The 17,015-nt window shown below is 32.3% G+C and overlaps 1 protein-coding gene across 1 annotated transcript; it reads right to left on the bottom strand.

Annotated features, from left to right (window-relative positions):
* Positions 1–4,348: 4,348 nt before the first annotated feature.
* Positions 4,349–4,801, bottom strand: LOC134277039 (uncharacterized). Its single transcript, XM_062759310.1, has one exon. The coding sequence runs from the start codon at positions 4,799–4,801 to the stop codon at positions 4,349–4,351; it is 453 nt and encodes a 150-aa protein (XP_062615294.1).
* Between the last annotated feature and the right edge of the window lie 12,214 nt (positions 4,802–17,015).

Here is a 17,015-nt window from a genome sequence, read left to right as displayed (position 1 = left end):
TAACCTGTATCATTTTCGGGAAAAGGGGGAGTGGCTGTAATTAAAATTCCAAAAATGTAGTTTTGCTTAATTCCAAAATACATGTACATGTACGGTCCTTTTCTTCCTTTCAATTTATAAGACTTTCATCATTGAAATGTTGTAAAAAAAAAAACAACTAAAATTGGTTCCTTATAAGATACATGTCTCCTACATGACACTATAAACCCGTGCATGTTTCAATTAGTGCAAGTATTAATTTATCTATAATTTGTGTTATTCTGTACTTTGACGTGCTACAGTTTATACATTTTTGTACCATTGGGCAATGTTTATGTTTCTGCGCCTGCGCAATTCAACGTTGTCAAGGACTTAGTCCTGTGACTAAGCGTATCTTTTACGACTAGACTTACGCTACTTGGTGAAACGCAAATTACGCCCGACTAAACTTTGGCGTAAGCCCCGGAAGTACGCCTAAGTTAAGGCTTTACTTTACGACTTTTGATGAAACGGGCCCCAAGAGCTTAGAAAGATGACATCAAACTATAGATATAAAACGGAAGACTTTGTTTTATTTGATTTCATACACATGAATTATCATTACCATCATCATCACTATTATCAATGCATATATGGTCTTGTCTCATTATAGAAGTGATGTATCACACTGGAATAAGTAATAACTTTTTTTGATAACCATTAGTGACTAAAACTAAGAAACATAACTTTTGAGATCTCCTCTCTAACATTGAACCAAAATATTTTCCAAATATTTTCCCCTAAGATTCTTTGCAAATAACAAAAGATTCATGCTCTCACAAACTACCATGGGATGAGTAAGAATAAATTTACTGTGATGTGATTGAAGCAAAAAATAATAATGCAATAATAATCATTGATCAACAAATATATAGTAGAGGTCATTAGAAAAATTTTGTAAATATAAGATATGAATTTGATTTTTGTACATACTCAACGACAACGCTTCATGCCTGTGTAAAGACGAATAATAACCCCCATCGAATAATGACGGGGGTCATTTTTCCAACAGCCGAAAAAATGACCCCCGGTCATTATTCGACGTAGAAAAATTACCCTTTTGCCCGTAGAAAAAGTGTCACCACCCTAAAAATTTGCAGAATCCACGTGAAGAAAAATGACCCCCGTAGAGAAATGACTCCCTGTGGATTTAAGCTGAAATTTGTAGGGGCAAAAAAAAATTAGATAAACAAGCATGTTGGCCAAAATGCTCACCTGAGCTTATTTGGAATTAATTGATGATATGTTGATCTCATAACATACAAATATGCCGGTAGCTATATTTTAAGGCCAATGCGATGATTCAGAATCTAAAAGAGTAATGATTTCGATGGTGGAAATCATCGTACTGACAGAAAAAATCAGCAGAATCGTATATTATTATATCCTCCGCTTGAAAAGCGGGAGGGTATACTAGTATAGTGATCGGGATGTCCGTCCGTCCGTTTGTTACGCTTCGGGGTATCCATCTGTTATCCGCAACTCCTCTTATATATAAAAAGATGTGTTTATGAAACAGCTATGCCCCTGTATGGCAACATTGTGAAGATTAAACTTTTCTTAAAGGCAATTTAAATATAATGGTACCCAAAGTAGGGTCTTCTCACAAGAAATACAATTGCAGAATAGGAAAGCCCTAGCACCACTTGTTCAAAATTAATGGCTAAGGATAAGTGCTTGAAAGGTAGGTCAAACTCAAAGGTCAAAGGGTCAAAGTTGATGGATTCTTAAGAAAGGTTTAATGTAACAAGGATTACATTTGTGAAGTATGAGAGTACTAGTTTCTACCGTTTAAAAATTATAGCCAACGTAAATTAAAAATTTATTTGGCATTTTTGTGTAAAATGGGACAAACTCCGAGGTAAAGGTCAAAAGGTCAAATTTGGTGGTACCCAAAGTAAGGTCTTATCACAAGGAATATACACATATTGAATATGAAAGGCATAGCTACAATAAATCGAAAAGTTATAATAGTCAAGGTAAAAGTTTTTGCGGAGAACAAACCGCCAGATAGACATTACAGTACGGACACCTTAAAACTATATACCCCCGAGTCTTCGATTACAGGGACATAAAAAGAAATGGTCTTCAATTAACTTTTCATATTATGATACAGTATAAAGAAGACGTTACCAAAAATGAAAATGTTTGTTCTGATTGTTCATATTCTCTGAAAATATACTCAGAACTGGGTAAAAGGGTGGAGTAAACAAAGAATTAAGAAATGTAATGAATACTGTGTGCTAAATCAAAAGTTTATGTCTACATGTAAAGTTTTTGCATTAGAATGGGTATCTAACACTAGCCCATAGCTCTACAGAGCATAATTATATATTTTTAGGTGTTATACCCACCCCACCCCCTTACGTACTTATTTAGGAGGAAGTCGATTATCATCAAAAGCAACAAAAAAAAAAAAACAAACTATCCTACCTTTATTTTTCTATAAGGAATGACTAAAGATAAGCTTAAAATAATCTACTTTTCTACTAATTTTCAACTGTTACTTTGCCACAATACTTTCAAGTATACCCCCACCAACATTTAAAGTATGCTTTAATCATGGCGAGGTAAATTATGATATGATAGAACTTGTGTGAAAAATTTCAATATTTTATCTAGAGCCTCTTTCAGTATTATTGAAAGGTACAGGGTTTTATTTCTTTATTTATTTTTTTTTTTTATTTAACGTATTTTTTTTTTGGGAGGGGGGGGTAAAAATTTCATGGTCAAATAGGATTTGCCAAATTTACACAAGCTAAACGTATGAAATGAAGGAAAAATTATTTTTTTCTATTAAGAGAATTGGAATTTGATTGTTGCATGGTTTGATTTCTAAAAACAAGTGGAATATCATTCTTTAAGCAAACATTATTAGGAGGTATATTAAAAAGAAATTTTATTTACTTGACAATTAAAGAATCTCTTTTCACTTTAAAGGGGGTCATTTTTCAATGGGGGTCAATTTTTTATAAAACTAACATATAAAATAATGACCCCTGAGGTCACTTTCTCACAAAAAATGATTTTTTTCTACGGGTAGGGGTCATTTTTTGTCGTTGAAAAATGACCCCCGGTCATTATTCGATGGGGGTCATTATTCGTCTTCTACACCTGCACATTTGTAATGAAGCGCTAACTCTTCGCACTCACGTTTAAATACATAAACATTTTAAGATATGTTGAATAGACTTAAAAATTAAGACAGCGTTGTAATACAAGTACAGCCACTTTTGCTTCAGTAGCCTTCAGGTTCTCTCTTTATGTCATACATGTACATATACATATTCTAATGATAATGTGCAGGACCTTTAGTCGACAAGCTTTATCGATATCTGTTCTAATCACATGATTTCATGCATCTTTCTAGGTAAAATTGAAATTCCAAACATACTGATAGAAAAGTACATTTGAAATATCTCATTATCTAAAAAAAATATTTTGGTTGTAGCTAAAATTGTAATGTTTCAATAACCAGAGACAGGCGGTTGGAGGAACAATTGGACAAAGACAACCATTGTTTTGGAAGTTTCTATCAAATTTACAGTTTCTTTTGGATACTGCTTCAAGTAAGACCTAACATTGGTTCTGTGTTAAGTAATGTAAGTTTAATAAAATAGAATGGAATTCTTTGACGAAGGAATTAATTATGAAAAGAGTGGCTACCAAGAGTGAACTTTGTGAACGTGTTCATGAATCTCAAATATTTTTAATGAAACGAAGCGTTTAAATGTATCACGGCTCGTATCCGTCATATGACGTTATTAAGTTGTGGCGACTATCATAATCGCACGTTGTATATAATCCGATATTTTGAAAAGTATGAATCATGTTGAATTGAAATTTTGGATCAACCCTCGTAGAATAGAATTCTTTGGTGTATGAAATATTAAAGTTTATAATCATGACAGAACATGGATGACTTATCCGAAGTTACACTTTACAGATATATTAGAAAATTTGCTTTTATATTGTTAATATTACTCTCACAAAGTTGAACTCTTTAGATATCATCATCACAAAAAAATATTCATAATTAGTATTTGTTCCGTAAATACACTTAAAATTGTTTAGTTTTCATGATTTTTTGAATTTACAACTAAAACGTTGATATATTTCCAGAATATTAAAATCTTAGCTTGTTATTGCATGTGTGATATTTTTATGAGTTAATTTAAGGTCCCATTTATTACATTTTTTCTATATTATGAAGACTGATTAATCAACACACTAAACATTTTCATTATTTAAAAAAATACAAATAAATATTATAGTATGTAAGTATTGTTATAGTATTTGCCAAAATATTTTATTATAGAATTCAAAAACATTATTTTGAATATTTGATGATCTTCACAATACCATTCTCATACTCCCCCATCCACAGTCGTCCCAGCGTGTCCACACTCATTAGTCCACAGAAATCCAGACTACGGAGAAACTGACCATCCTGATCAATGATGTGAGTACAGAAATTACCAACATCCTCAATTATTATACAGCCCGCGGAGTCTGTGACGATAGTCGAAGGTTCAAACTGCACCCTCATCGTCTGCTGTCCTTTATATCGGTATCTGAGTTTTCCTGCCTTATTCACCACAACGACTATCTTACCATTGACGTCAGAGGCACAGATATCCCCGTTGTTGTTTTCTGTCACAAAGAGCATCTTTTCCCCTGCTTCATATAGTGGATTACCTTGGTCGTCCTTCTCTATCTCCTGCTTTATTGTTTGACCTTCATAACGGACAATTTTATAATTTTCTTCATCATGTGTACACATACTGACCAGTAAGCCACCTGATTATGTACAACACAGTCCTAATGGTTGCCATCCCTCTGGTGCTGTGATCTGTGCTGTTGCCAGGTAGACGTCATTAATTACATGATTAAGTGCATCTGTGTACAGCAGATGTCCTTCTTTTGAAACTGAAATGTCACTAGGAAAAGTTTTGTAAGTAGAAGTAACAGTCCCCTGTACAGAACCCTGTTTGTTGATACGAGTGATGGTTTTATTCCTCCCTGATATCCACATCTCCTCTGTATTTAGAAATGTCATCCTCATCAAATCTGTTATTCCTGTGTGGAAGGCTGCAATTTCTACGGCTTTATCCAGGAGCTCATTGGATACATCTAACCTGTAGATCGGTTCTGTTTGAATCTTTGGTTCTGTTAATTTTCCAAAATCTTGGTAAAGTTTACCTTTATCTACGTCCTTGGAAACGAAAACTGGTTGTTCCACTTTTACATGTAGTGGAATGTTTAAATATATCTGAATATTGCTTTCATATTTTGTGATGTGACTAACGTCCATGGACTTGAGAAATCATTTTGTTTTACAGAGCAATTTCATTTAGACTTTTAAGAGCATTTTTGATTTTTTTCTTCTGGTTTTCTTTTAATTTCCTGATGCAATCTCCTCCATTTCTGCAATATCTTATTGTTCTTTGCAACGATTTCTTCAATGCATCGCTGCCATTCTTGCCCATGCTCTGTGACTGATTGTTCTAATTCGTCAAATTTAGCATTCAAAGCCGCTAACTTGGATTCTATTTCTGTATCTGCTTGTTCAAACTTTGGAATTATATCGCCATTTAGATAAACTGCGTCTCTCTCTATATGCTTTTTCTTTTTACCAACAATGTCCTTAATATCAATAATTCTATGACCATTATGGGCTCCGCTAAGACACTTAAAGCAAACTTCTACATCACAGTTCTTACACTTAAAAGAAAACTTTTGCCACAATGGGCTTTGCAGTTTGGAAATGAAAGATGGAATTTTTTCTCTCGGTATTTGACAATTTCGTAATTAGAGAATGATGACGTCATAGTGTTTCCCAACGCATCTCTTCACATTAGTTGACCTGACAGGGATTACAGTGAAGAAGGGCGGCTTCTGTCACAGAGGTGACACAGGATAACGTCTTGTGCTTTAGTTGTACTGGTGGCCATTTTGGCAGTGTTACGAATTTCCTGTAAAATTCAATCTACAAACAGACGAAAATAAATACTCAATAAATTGTAGGTTTAGGTTGCAATATGTGTAACTTATGCTTTAAATTCCATTTAAAGACAAGGTTAATCATTCAATGAAGACATTTGTTTGTTTTTGCTTTGTTTTTTTTAATCCGTGCGTGCATATCATTTGCTTTGATAGATCCGCCACAGTCCTTTAGATGCTTTCATTCATCTTACTAAAGACTTTGGTGTAAAAAAGATATTTAAACTAAATTTGAATATATTTGATCAACGCATACTATCTATTTCTAAAGTCAGTATACTCCTTACGTGCCTGTAGTCATGTTTTGTTAGCCGCAATATCCGGTCAGTAACTGAGTCTAGTAGAGATAACATTTTTCAAATATTACCCTAAATATACACATTTTTAAAATTTATTTGTTGTGAACAAAGGAAACACTTTCACGTATCTGTTTCATATCAGCCTGTTGTATAGTTTGAACATTACAATATGAACTTCCGTATTGAGAATACTTTTTAGGGTAACAGTTATAAAAAAAATTCGAGATAATTGGGTACGCATCGGTCAGATACCAGGTATGATTTTGAGAAATGAATATCTTAAGATGCTACCCTAATGTGTTTAGTTTTATTATACTCGTTTTTCGTTATAAATAAAACAAAAACTATTACCTCTCTGTTCTTTTGCAGTTAGAGTTGTTTCGCTTCCTACATGAATATAGCAGTTAAATCCAACTTAGGTCCGTTGCGAAAACATATTGTTCGGTAAAAGGAGAGAAAAGATGTAATACTAAGTATTTCAAGATGCAATTTTAAGGGGCTCTCTACACCTATAAAGTATAACTGATTTTTGTTGCATGCATTTGTTTCAAATAATAGGCCCCATATCCGATAAAATAAGGTTCCAAAGTACTTCAATTTATTTTTTAGAAATATTTGAAATATTTTATTTATTTTGTTAAAATCCCTCCTATCTATATTTTTATAAGCCCAGTGCTTTTAATTTCTCTTCAAAGTTTAGTGTTACAAAATATTGAAACAATAACCAACAAAGATTAAAAAAATCAACATAATTTTTATTTAAATTTACAAAAATAGACAAAAGAAAAACTAAAACAGCATTTTCTTGAGAATAGCTGGTTGGATCTCTTCAATATCTGAAAAAGATATATAATATCAAAGGTTAAAAACAATGAAAAAAAGAAATTGAAAAAAATTGAAAAACTGTCAAAAATTTATAAACATCACAAAAATTCAGGTGTGAGAGATCCGCTTTAGAAGTGCACTGATCTGGTATCGTTTTTTTCTTTATATATAAACTTCAAATAAACTCTACTTGCACAAGTATTAAACAAATGTCACGCAAGGACATTGAAAGAAGTTCGTATTGTACATGTATTGTTTTTCAATGAGTTTAAAGCGGAAATCATCGCGTTTTCAGTCAATGACAAAGACATGTATTTAGTGAATTCATGGATTGAGTAGAAGATTGACTTGCGAATTGGTTTTATCTAACTTGCATGTGTTATTCAGTGCTATATATAACAAAACAAGTTAGATGGTAAATGGCCAAGCGGTAAAAGAAATTCCTATAACCAAATGCACACTTCGTTTAAAACCTGCACGTTTCCCATACTTGTAAACAGCTGACAATCAATGGTGATCAAACGTTTCCGTCACATCCGCCCTAGTTTCACTGGGTATAACCATTCCTTCGGGTGTATACAAATCGAGAAACAGAGTATCCTCTAGTTCTATGGGAAGATAATACATATGTCTTATCTTATCAAATTTGCATTTTAGGGGGGATATATTTTGCTGAAAAAGCATATATGCTTATTGGAGAAATAAATTTCTGAGTGTATGGCGTTTTGACACGAAATGATGAATTAGCATATGGACAAGCCATGTTTTATATCATTTTTTTCTCATCTAAAAATCTTATTCTAATAAGTTTGTAAATGTATTATTTAATAATTAAATAAGTAGAAAATGAATAAATTGACAAACAATTCATTTTAAAAGAAAGGATACGTATTGGGCAATACACTGTATTAATTGATGTGATATAATGTACATTCCATCCACAATATCGCATGTTGTGTTATACTTATTGATTTATCGGTGTAAAGTGAATTTGAATCTCAATATCTGAACATTTGGGATCAAAATGGCATTTTTACGGAAGTACGCCATGTTGTGACGTTGTAGAGAGCCCCCTTAAGAACCACAGACCTTTAGATTCTTAAATTAATCTAACTTATAAAAAAGAAATGTGTAAAAAAGATATTTCAAACTATATTAAATATATGCATCACATTTGTGCACATAAATTTAGATCTGATTTTCAGAGAATCTTTAGTATATCTAATCAATGCAAAGCCGAAATACTAGACGATGCAATTTGGATCAAATTTAGCCTCAAAAGTTTAGAAACTTTTATAATCGTCCTTTAAGAACATTGGAATACAAAATCATTTTCATTAATTTTGAATCAATGCTTAGAAAAAAAATCGCACTTTGAAGGCCTCAAAAAATTTCTTTACTGTTCATTGAATTAAATTGCCTTGAAAGAGAGGCCACTCATTACTTAATGTTGTAAGAAATGCAAAATTTATTATATCACCTATTCAAAAAAATTCAGGAAGGCAATTGAATGAGAGATATTACCTATATCTAGATAATTCTTTTAATAAAAATCTACACAAAACAGTTAACGAAAGGGAGATAATAAAATTATTCCAAGTAAATTTGATTAACTAGATTACAATGAATAGTGTCATCACTAGAATGACAAAAGCTTAAACATTTACAGTGTTACATAGTATAGTTTTGCATGTACACGTAAAACAAACCCCATTAATTCGATTTTAAGAAGAAAATCGATAGCGGCCACCCTGGGTTATCACTAAATGCAGAACTAATGAAAGTGGACAAAATGAAAAACAAAAAAAGTGGGAAAAATGAAATGCTTCCCTGTATTTTAGTTTAATTTTTTCCCCAATACCTTTCTTATCTTTGCAATCGTGTTTTTTATCACAAACATAACATTATATGTCAACTAGACTTAAAAATTTTATCATTTTCTTCACCATAAAACATTATTTGGCTAAAGAGTCTATTGTGAAGAGGCAGAAGCTGTGTAGCTAAGTACGGTCTTGTTGGTTGAAACCCATGACGTGTTAAAAGTCTATATGTCCTATCCGAACGGGCCATCTTTTAGCCACATCCACTCCATTAATACCGCTCTAACATTGACTTTATTAAAAAAGTTTTCACCTCCTTTGAATACTCTATTCCGTAACCTTCAACATCCATTTTTATTATTTCACTATAGGAACACAACAATTCATTGCTGTGTTCTTTTTATTGATTTTTTTATATTTGAATAATTAGTAAATGATACATTGTATTATAGACTTTTGAAGTGAAAATATTAAATAAAGGTATAAAAGTATAATGTGAACTCATTTTAGGGTTTGTACTACAGTAACTCATTCAAACACACCGAAAATGACAAATTGTCCACGGATTCCAATCTCATTTTTTGACGGACTTTTCCGTTATTTCCCCATTATGACAAGGAGCACACGGCGAGTGTGACAGGTCGGCAGAGGATGCTCACTTCTCCATGGCACCTGATCCCACCTCTGATGTTTTAGAGGTCCGTGATTCTTCTACTCCTAAATTGTAATGTATGAATGACTTTTTTTTTTACCTTGAATACTGTTCGGTATCTCCTTAAATTTCAATCAGCTCAAAGAAGACACATGTGCATTAATTGTAGCTGAATTACTTTAAATAAATTAAATCTCTTTTCCTTATGAAAACCAGATTGCTCTTTTCTGAAACAATTTATATACATTAAAGGCTGAGAAATAAATAATCTTTCATTCTATTTTTAAAAACTAAGGTATTTGTATTACATACATAAACAATTATTTCAGAAGTAAAGAGGAATGTTTGGATAAAAAAAAGTCACTAGTAGAATGGACGATACTAAAGGACTAGTATTTACTGACCGGAAATAATGCTTACGTCATGTATTGGTAGGTTTTCTAGATTGATTCTATTTTAGCAAAGTCTTGTTTCTATATATACTTTGTAAGGAAATTTTTTAATATACCGAATCTGACTCCTTCATCCAAACCAAGACCTCAGAAAGATGGCATCAAACCTTAGATATAAAACGGAAGACTTTTTATTTTATTATCATCAATGCATACATAGTCTTGTCTTATTATGGAAGTGATGAAATACTCTGGAATAAATAAAATCCGAACAGGATCATTTTTTATAACTATTATCACATATCAATGAGATATCTATCAAAAGTGAACAAAATTAAAAAACAGGCCTCTCAAAAGATTCTCTTTTCTCCCTACAGTAATTTTATGATTTCGATTAACTTTTGAGGTCTCCTTTCTAATATTGAACCAAAACGCCCTCAATCAAAAGTAAGTGGTTATTCCTTTATAATTTAATTCAAGATGTAACATGTCATTTGATTGGAAATTTTGTTAATTTTATTTCGTGTAAAATAAGTTGATTTCTTCACAATGAGTTACGTCAAAAATGTATTCGGGTTACTTCGCTTGACATTACTTTCAAAATATACGCTAAATCTGAAGCAATTTTTGGATGAAAAATTGTCTTATTGTCAACACTGAAATTAAATTATAGGGAAAGGAGATAATTTTTGCCTAGGTTATACGATATAACAAAAAAAAACCTTTTTAGTTTACGCTTTTTTATAACTACTTCGCGGTTTATAAAGCGTAAATCGTCCCAAGTTATGTTATATCGTATAATAAACATAGGTTAAAATAAGCTTAGTTCATTAAATATCTATAGAAAAGAGCATTTCCTTTCTGTTTGGGTAAAAGACTAACTTTTGAATGTTCCTTAAAGACTAGGGTGGAAATCCGATCCACTTTTTAATTGGTACGAAAGAAAAGGAACTTAATGATTTAAGGACAAAGAATTGTGTAAGAATTTACACACAAAGAAGGAAAATTTATTAAAATTGTTGTTTAATGTTGGAAAATGTTTTGGCTCCGGTCCATAAGACTGTAGAGGAGCCATTGGGTGTAAAGAAAAAGGTGAGTGTTGCCATCTAGTGATTGACGTCTTCAGCAGAAATAGGACGATTGGAATCTTTTTGTTGTTGTCTACAGTACATCAAGTGTGTGAAGCCATTATAAAATATCCGCTTAAGGACAGATGATACAAACAAAAAATGGATGTCTGGATTGGTATATATTTTTGGCCTAATTTGTTGCAAATGATGCAAATAATAACTTCCTAGAAAATAAAAGCAAATGTAAACCTTCTGTGATGTTCAAAAGCATGCCCTTCTGAAACCATCCTTATTATTCTAGTATACAAATATTTTTCACTTCAAATTCCATTTTTGTGCAACTTTGAATAAAAAAATTAAAGACTACGCGTAGAAACCTATTCATATTATTCATTAAAAAGTGACCCAACTTGTTATTTTCAAATTTTTGACAATAGTTTTTTTGTTCATCTGTCTTAAAATAAACATAAATATTGAAAAAACAAACAGTATCCAATATCAAAGTCCATAAAACATTACAAAATAAGAACAAGTAAATACGGACAAACAAACCATCAGAGGTGGGATCAGGTGCCATGGAAAAGGGATATACCCTCCGACCCACCCCCCGTGTGCTCATTGTCATGATCGGGAAATAACGGGAAAAATCTGTCGTCAATTCAGTGTACATATACCGGTGTATATATATAATTGACTAACAATTAGTATGAAAATCGTCAGTCATGTAATCATGTATTTTCAAGGAGAAAGAAAAGGATGAAGAAAACTAACAGTGATCGATCTAAAAAATCTTTGAACAATACAAATATGTGAATAGAAAATAAACACAAACCCCTGGACATTCATGCTGGGATCAGAAGCCAAGGAGGATACTTACGAGTGCTTACTTTAAAAGAGTTTATTGAAATTCCTGTAACATTAACTCCTATGTGAGTAGCTTGCCTGAATTAAAAACAGAGAAAGGTAGAAGAAAGTCATCAAGAGCTAAACGGTAATGGGGCCCGAGAATTGATGGAATGCATGTTCCCATATAGCTGGAGCATTTCCAAAGGAGACGGGTTGTATTGTAAAGGGAAATACTTATTGATCCTACAGGGTACTTGTTTGGGGACCACAGTTATATTTTTAGAGACTTAAACATAGGTTTGCCAAAAAGGTGCTAGATGCCCTCGTTTGGCAAATTCAAAAGTTCTCGGAGAAGATAATACTACTTGTTTAGGTTTTAGCCACCATGTTTACCAATTAATATTTTACATGCCAATGCATACACAACCGAAGCAACACTTAAAATGGAGATTCTTGCAATGAACAAACAAAATACATACATAAGTAAATTTTCTGCGTGTTCATAGTAAAATTTACGCACATGAACTAATAATTTGCTACAAGATGTATGTAATTTGCATCTAGTCCTGACTGTGCAGAATTTGCATAAGAATAAATCAGTTATACGACAAAAAATTTCACATTGGGGTAAATTTACTTATGTGTAAAAAATTTCTGAGGTATGCAAATTATGTCGTATGAAATGGTATCATACCCAAGTCATACGACGAAAATTTACTTATGTGTCAAATTTACATATAAGTAAATCTACACACGTAAGATAAAGTTAATTTGCTATGCGTTCAGTGAGATTTATGTGCTGTAAGTAAATTCACATTTTCATATAAACTAAGGAGATGGACAGTTTAGAATTGTGATTTTTTTTTTTTAAGAAAAAGTATTTTCCTCACTGTTTGTGTATAAAACAAACTTTTAAGTAACTTTAAAATCTCCCTCAAAGGAAATGGGGGGGGGTCCGTTACACTATTTCTTGGGACAACTTAATTAATGACTTTAAGGAGAAAAAAAGGTATAAGATTTACACAAGAATAAGGAAAACTTATTAAAATTATCAATATGAGCTGCAAGATTGACATGGGAAAATTTTGTTGCAAATTTTAATTAACTATTCTATCAATGATAGAAAAATAGAACATTTAATATTTATAAATACATTTGTTATATTTGCGATGGAAGAACTTTTTTATAAGCTTTAATTAACAAAAAGGACATTATTGCCTGTGTATATATTAGATTGTATAGAAACATTCCTTTCAAACAATTTAAAAATTTTATTTTGATTTAATCATAAGGGTTTAAATTATATACAAATTAATCACAATGACACATTTTAATAGCAAAATAATTTTCTCAAAAATACAGCTCATATTGCTTTATTGTTGGAAAATGTTTTGGCTTCCATCCCATAGATTGTAGAAGAGATTATGTAAAGAAAAAAGTGACTTGTCATCTACTAGTTGACGTCTTCGGCAGAAATAAAACAACTTAAAAATATTTTTGCTGTTGGGAAATCTACAGTACATCAAGTGTGCGAGGCCATTATAAAATATCTGCTTGAATATTATAATAATTATTTATTTTCCAGTAGAATGAAAAGGGTGAAAAAATCCAACAGTGATCGATCTAAAAAATCTTTGAACAATAGAAATTTGTTATAAGGAAATTAACACGAACCCCTGGACATTCATGATGAGATCAGGTGCCCAGGAGGTTACTTACAAATGCTTATTTTCACTAGTTTATTGAAATACCTGTAACATTAACTTATATATGAGTAGCTTGCCTGAATTAAAAACAGAGAAAGGTAGAAGAAAGTCATCAAGAGCTAAACGGTAATGGGGCCCGAGCGATTGATGGAATGCATGTTCCTATCATAGCTCCGGAGCATTCCCAAGAAGAGAACTTGGATAGTAAGGGCAATACTTAATGATCCTACAAGGCACTTGTTTGCGACCACAGCTATATCTTTAGAGACATAAACATAGGTTTGCCAGAAAGGGTGCAAGATACCCTCGTTTTTGCAAATTCAAAAATTTATCTCGGAGGGGATAATGGCTCCTTGTTTAATAGTTTTGTTTCTAGCCACCAAGTTGCCCGCGTGGCGCAGTGGTTTGAGAGTCTGCTATAGAGTCGCGAAGTAAGGAGTTGATCCTTACGTCGCGGGTTCGAATCCCATTGTTGGACGTGAAGACCGTATCCTTTGGATGAAACTGAATTCCCTTGTCGCAGTAGGTGCTGGCATGGAAAAGATCCCTCCCTGTTCAATGGCCCTGAGTGCCGAGTATAGGACACAATTTGCAGCTCTCCATCGGCAAGTGATGAGTGAAAAATTCTCGAGAGGAACGTTAAACAATATACAATCAATCAATCTAAATAGCCACCATGTTTACAGACTGATATTTTACATGCCAATGCATACACAACCGAAACAACACTTAAAATGGAAATTTATAAAATAAACAAAACAAAATGCATGCATAAGTAAATTTGCTGCGTGTTCGTACAACAGAATTTACACACATGAACTAATAATTTGCTACAAAGTGTATGCAAAAGTTAATTTGCACCTAGTCCTGACCAGGTGTAAATTTACTCAACTGTGCAGAATTTGCATACGAGTATATAAGTTCATACGACAAAAATTGCACATGTGAGTAAATTTACTCATGTGTAAAATATACTGAGGTATGCAAATCATGTCGTATGAATGGGGTATAAGATTCTTTGCAGTAGGTTCATGCTCTCACGAACTATCATTGGGTGAGTACGAATATTTCCACTGTATGTGATTGAAGTAAGAAAAAACGAAAATGCAATTATAATCGTTGATCGGCAAATATATTATAGTAGAAGTCATCAGAAAATAATGTAAATACACAATGCTTCAAGTTGCGCTAACTCTTCACGCTCCCCTTTGAATACATAAATATTTATAAATATTTTTAAATATGTTGAAAAGACATAATAATTAAGGCAGGGTTCAATTTATAATACATGTATAGCTTTCTTTGCTTTTGTAGCCTTCAGGTTCTCTCTCTATGTCATATATGTACTTTGGACATATTCTAATGCTAATGTGCAGGATATTTAGTTGACAAGCTTTATCTGTTTTAATCACATCATTTAATGCATAAAATTGAAATTCCAAACATACTGGTAGGTACATTTGAAATATCTCATTGTTAAAAGAATATTTTGGTTGTAGCTAAAAGTGTAATGTTTCAATGACCAGATGCAGGTGGTTGGAGGAACAAATGGACAAAGAGAAACATTGTTTTGGAAGTTTCTATCAAATTTACAGTTTCTTTTGGATGGTGCTTCATGTAAGACCTAACATTGGTTCTAGGTTAAATAATGCAAGTTTAATAAAATAGACTGAAATTCTTCGTGTGTATGAAATATTAAAATTTACAATCGTAACAGAACATGGATGACTTATCCGAAGTTGCACTTTACAAATATTCTGTATAAATAGTCCATCCGTCAGCAATATCCATAGAACATACGTACTGTTATTTAGTAATTTAAAATGTGAATTAAGTTTGTTTTCACAAACTTCATCTCTTTAGATTTCTTCACCAGAACATGAAAAAGGTACTCATAATTAATTTTTAGGCGGAAGCCGCCTATTACATTTGCTTTGTTGACCTTTCGACCTCTCAAGATGTTTGCCCCGTTTCATGGTACTCCAAACGGATGTATCTTAAACTAAGGGCATACAACTCGCTAAATCATATTCGAACCTCTTCCCAATCTTTATCGTTATTATCATATCAAAAAGCGTGTGTTATGGCGAATTTATTTTAACAATTTATTTTGATTAATGTAAAAAAGTCCAATAAAAATAACAGCCTAACAAAAAAACGAACAGTTATTTTAGTACTCCTGATATGTTTCACTTTTGAGAGAAGAACAACGACAACACATAAACAAATCGGGTTCAACATTTGATAAGGGGGGCCTGAAGCATCTTTAGAAATACTACGAGGGAGAAAATAGTTCAAGTGGGTAATTATTTTAAGAATTAATGACAGGTACATAGCTACTGAGAAACTAATCTTTTCAATAATCTTGTATAAATAAAAAAGAAGAAAAGAGATATGTAATGCCTTTTATCAATTGTTTATTTATATGTACTACATTCGCGCAACAGTCTAACATAAGACGATTCAGCGTGAAATTACTGTCAACAAACCCACGTGGAGCGCAAATGATTTACAATGGTTAAAGGGAAATGACAGGCCTACTTTTTCAAAATAACAAGGTAATAGGTTTTTTTTGATAACCCCTATTTTTATTGTCACCCTTTCTTTTTTGTTTTAACTTGAAAATTTCGCCTCCCTATGCAGGCATGCTTTAGATATCGTAATATGATAGCTGTTATGGTGGGGTCTTATGGAACGAACTGGTACTCTATAATTACCATGATTACTGCCTGGGAGAAATTATTTGAGGAATTATCATGCCGAGTTTGTGTTACATTTATATATCCTTTTTCTTATGTTTTAATGTAAAAAATTATAAAAAAAGGGAGGGGCCAAAACTAAAAAATTTGGACAGAAATTTAGACGCAAGCGTAAGAAATTGTTTTTTTTTGTATGATGTGCCCCTTACGGAGCCAGCTAACAGAAAGTGGGAAAAAATAAATTTTGCATTGTAAATTTGCTCTGTGTCACCTCTAAATGGAAAAAAGAAAACTTAACTCAGCACAACCAGAAACACTTTTCTGAAGGTGAGTAATCAATTTATTATATTTCAGGGGAAAAAATTTTTCATAATTTTATGAAAATTTTTTGGGGATGGCAAAAAGGGAACCAAATACTATTTTTGTAAGTGTATTTTGACATTTCTTTTTTTGTGATTTTGGTTTTTTTTTCTTTTTGGGGAAATCATGCAAATTTATATGATTACTGATAATGTAGGCTTTTAAAGAAAAAAAAAAAATAAAAAAAATATTGGGGAAATCAAATGGAAATATTTAATAATCCTTTTATTGATTTTTCCCAATTTAATACACATTTTACAGGTAAAAGTAGATAAAAGATTGATCTTAGACCTTTTTGAGCTTGTAACCCCAAAGCTGATTTTTT

This window comes from Saccostrea cucullata, unplaced genomic scaffold (genome assembly GCF_032062105.1).
Source record: "Saccostrea cucullata isolate Sc308-1 unplaced genomic scaffold, CSIRO_AGI_Scuc_v1 ctg6821, whole genome shotgun sequence".
NCBI classification, from domain to species: domain Eukaryota; kingdom Metazoa; phylum Mollusca; class Bivalvia; order Ostreida; family Ostreidae; genus Saccostrea; species Saccostrea cuccullata.
The sequence above is the reverse complement of the archived record's forward strand: the minus strand, read 5'-3'. Positions and strand labels throughout refer to the sequence as shown.

Coding starts and splice junctions, on each gene's coding strand:
- LOC134277039 (XM_062759310.1), bottom strand. CDS start 4,801: ATGTGTACACATGATGAAGAAAATTATAAAATTGTCCGTTATGAAGGT.